The 3437-nt window shown below is 36.0% G+C and overlaps 1 protein-coding gene across 3 annotated transcripts; it reads left to right on the plus strand.

Moving 5' to 3' along the window:
- Positions 1-45: 45 nt before the first annotated feature.
- Positions 46-3437, plus strand: LOC137817744 (E3 ubiquitin-protein ligase SINAT2-like; the record flags this gene model as incomplete). 3 transcript variants are annotated; one of them, XM_068620977.1, is given in 3 exon segments in its annotated part: positions 46-276; positions 1815-2110; positions 3084-3437. In XM_068620977.1, coding segments are annotated over 2 exon segments (576 nt in total), but the record flags the coding sequence as incomplete, so codon positions are not given.

Raw genomic sequence — 3437 nt, forward strand, 5'->3', positions numbered from 1 at the left:
GGGTTTTACTTTTAAACGTCGCGTGCGGGAAGGGTCACTGGACCACCTTGTTGTCTTGGCAACGTATCGTTAGGAACGAGACCAGACAACAGAGACGAAGACCCCAAAATATTTTGTTATTCTCAAAATTCAAAGACCAAATAAAAAAACAAATTAATAATAATAAGAACAACAGCAATAATAAAATAATAATAAATCAGAGGAGAAAGAAACAGAGCACAATACAAGGAAGTTCTGCGATTTCGAAGCAGAAGAAGGACAAGAACAAAAACTTTGGTATTCTTCTTCATCCATTTGCATACCAACAAGACACGCTTTTTTCTTCAATCTCCATAGCGGGGGGTAATCTCCGTAACTCCCGGAACTCGTCTTTCGATATGTTTCTCGTCGCTACTTTCATTTGCATTCTGCTTTCAAAAAATTTCATTCTTTTTTCTTTTATGCGCCCCAATTGGTTTGTTTCTCACACACGCACGCACTCCAGGCTCGGAATTCTCAACTGGGTATTTGTTTTTTCATTTGTTTTTTGTGAGTTTGAGATTTTCTCATCTTGTGTTTTTCTTTTAACTTATTTGTTCAGATTCGTCTGCATTTGGATGTCATGTGCTTGATTTTTGTTGCTCTGCGATTCTATGCATGGGATTGGTTCTTGCATATAATGAATTGTTTAACTTATGTTGTTTGGGATTTTTTCTTTTTCGATTTTGATTGGTTGGATTGAGTAGGAAAAGGGAGTACTTTGGCAAAGCCAACCATGCTACTTAAGCTGGTTAATGAAGCTCTGGGTTCTGCTTTTGTATCTGTCATTTTTTTGTCTCGTTTTTATCTGTTTAATGGATAATTTAGATGAGGGAAGAGGTAAGGGATGGAGAATACTGATGATATGATTCAGTTTTGTGTAAAATTTAAGCCACAGTAACTGCTAGATGTCATTAAGCAACATATTTTGTTTGCTTTAATGTCATTGCATTAGAAAACAAAGAACTAGGACGGGGTCAATTTTAGTGAATAGGAACGTCCTTGGAAAATTATTTGGGTTTGGATTTTCCCAATGAGCCTCCCGTGGTGGGGGACAGGAAGAAGTATTTTTTACATTTATGATTTTTGGTTTGTGTTATTTGTTCTATTCATCCTTCTCAACCTCAAGAAGTTTGAAACTTTGAACATTGATTTAACAATTTCATATTAGTTTAGCCGTTGGAATGACATATTGTTTGGTAACAAATATATGTTCTACTTGTCTTCCTATAATCCGTAACGACTAAGCATATTGACTGACAGATTATTTGCTTGATATTTGGAAAAGAAAATTACGTTTCTGCTATTCTTTAATGATTACAAATAATATCTGCTTTTAATTTTGGTCATATCTGCAAATTTTCATTTCTTCCTCCCTCTGTGGGACAAGGCTTTGTTGTTATTTCTTTCTGTGAAAATTTTCATCTAGTATGTAATTTATCCATGTTAGCAGTTAATCAGGTTTACTGATTTACATTTTGGTTAACTGTGTAACATTCAGGTATATTTTCTTTGTTGAGAAATCAAGGTCAACACTGCTATAAAGAAATTATTATTTGCATGATGTTTTCCAGAAGTACTCAGGCACTTTAATTTGCAGTTAATCTGGTTATTGTTGCATGTGTATGTAGCTTACCTGAAATTATCCTAATTCTGGCTGAAAAATCACATCTTAATTAATCTTGTATGTTTCTTTTTCCCCCTTCCCTCTACTTTGGACCAAAGAATATCATATATGACTAGTATAGCATCTACTATGTAAGTACTTACGCATTGACCATTTAAATGTATAACAGATGTAGCATTCCATAAAAGTAAGAGCTTTGGTTTCTCGTCATTTGGAAAGAAATACTGTAGATCTGGGTTAGCAATGGCTCCTGGAAGCAGTGTTTTCAAAGAAGTTCTTGAATCTCATCTGATGTCTTCAGATTATGAAACAGGCAAGGCTAAATCTGAGGCCAAGAGTAATAGTACATCTACAAAATCTAGTGTTGGGTTGAATGGAAAGAACGGAGTTAGTTCAAATAATGGGGTGTACGAATTACTTGGATGCTCTGTTTGCAAGAACTTAATGTATCCTCCAATTCACCAGGTACGGTGCTTGCAATCTCTTATTTTTGGGGTCTATGCATGTGTGCGTGGAAAACTTTTTCTTGTAATTCATGATGCATATTAATGAAATAGATATAGACATACAAATAGTGGCATTGTGATTTTTATCTCCATAGTCCTTATCGGATGGTTGTATATGAAGACAATATCACTTGCTTAACCTTGGTTTCCTTGACAATGTGGGATAAGTTTAGTCATTGATCATGAGTGAGACATGGGGAGATGCAGTGATCAGGATGAACAGATTAAAATGATCATAGCTTTCTATTAAGTTTTTCTTTAGTAATGTGAGTTTCACGATAATTATCAAATTTGCTCCCCATTTGTTGCCTTCAATTCTGTCATTAACATAAGTGAATATTTTAGACACTTTCTATTTTGAATTTAGTTCAGATTCCCAGCCCATCCCGCAAAAGGAAGGTTGGGAATGAGACATGCTGATTCTGCCTATGTCTATGGATATTATGGTTGAATTGCTTATGCTAAGGACAATGGATTTAGTCGAGAATAAAATTTCACTCAAGTGCGTAGGAAGGAGGAAGTAAGAAGATAGTTTTGAAAACATTGACTCAGGTGTTGTTAGTTTGGTGAGTGTTTGGAATTCCATTCAGTTGAACTGAATGCCAATCTACTTCCTCTTCCTTCTATGTAGTAGAGTGCTTTGGAAATTGGGATTATTTGTTCACCGTGCTTTCAACAGATTCCCAACACACCCTTATTATTGTTGTTGTTGGACCTTTTCACTGGAAGCTACATGCATCTAATCCTCCTGTACTGTACTGCTTATTCTACTGAGAGGACTGTTGGATTATGTAGATGGTTAAAAAACATGCTGGAAGTCTGAAACTCTTTAGTCATTATTCTCACTTCACATGTTTACTATGAATATGTCCTGTCTTGGAATTTTCTTTTAATTTCTAATATTTTGCACATGGCTGCATTGTGTGTTTCAGTGTCCAAATGGCCATACATTATGTTGCCATTGTAAAGTTGAAGTCCACAATATCTGCCCATCTTGCCATCATGAACTTGGAAATATAAGGTGTTTGGCTTTGGAGAAAGTGGCAGAATCGTTGGAGCTTCCTTGCAGATATCAGAGTCTAGGTTGTCATGACATATTCCCTTACTATACTAAGCTCAAGCACGAGCAAAATTGTGGATTTCGTCCATACAATTGCCCTTATGCTGGATCTGAGTGCTCAGTGATGGGTGACATTCCGACTCTTGTTGCCCATCTCAAGGATGATCACAAGGTTGATATGCATGATGGATGCACCTTCAATCACCGATATGTCAAAGCAAATCCT

Source organism: Phaseolus vulgaris, unplaced genomic scaffold (assembly GCF_000499845.2).
Source record: "Phaseolus vulgaris cultivar G19833 unplaced genomic scaffold, P. vulgaris v2.0 scaffold_1094, whole genome shotgun sequence".
In the NCBI taxonomy this organism is placed as follows: domain Eukaryota; kingdom Viridiplantae; phylum Streptophyta; class Magnoliopsida; order Fabales; family Fabaceae; genus Phaseolus; species Phaseolus vulgaris.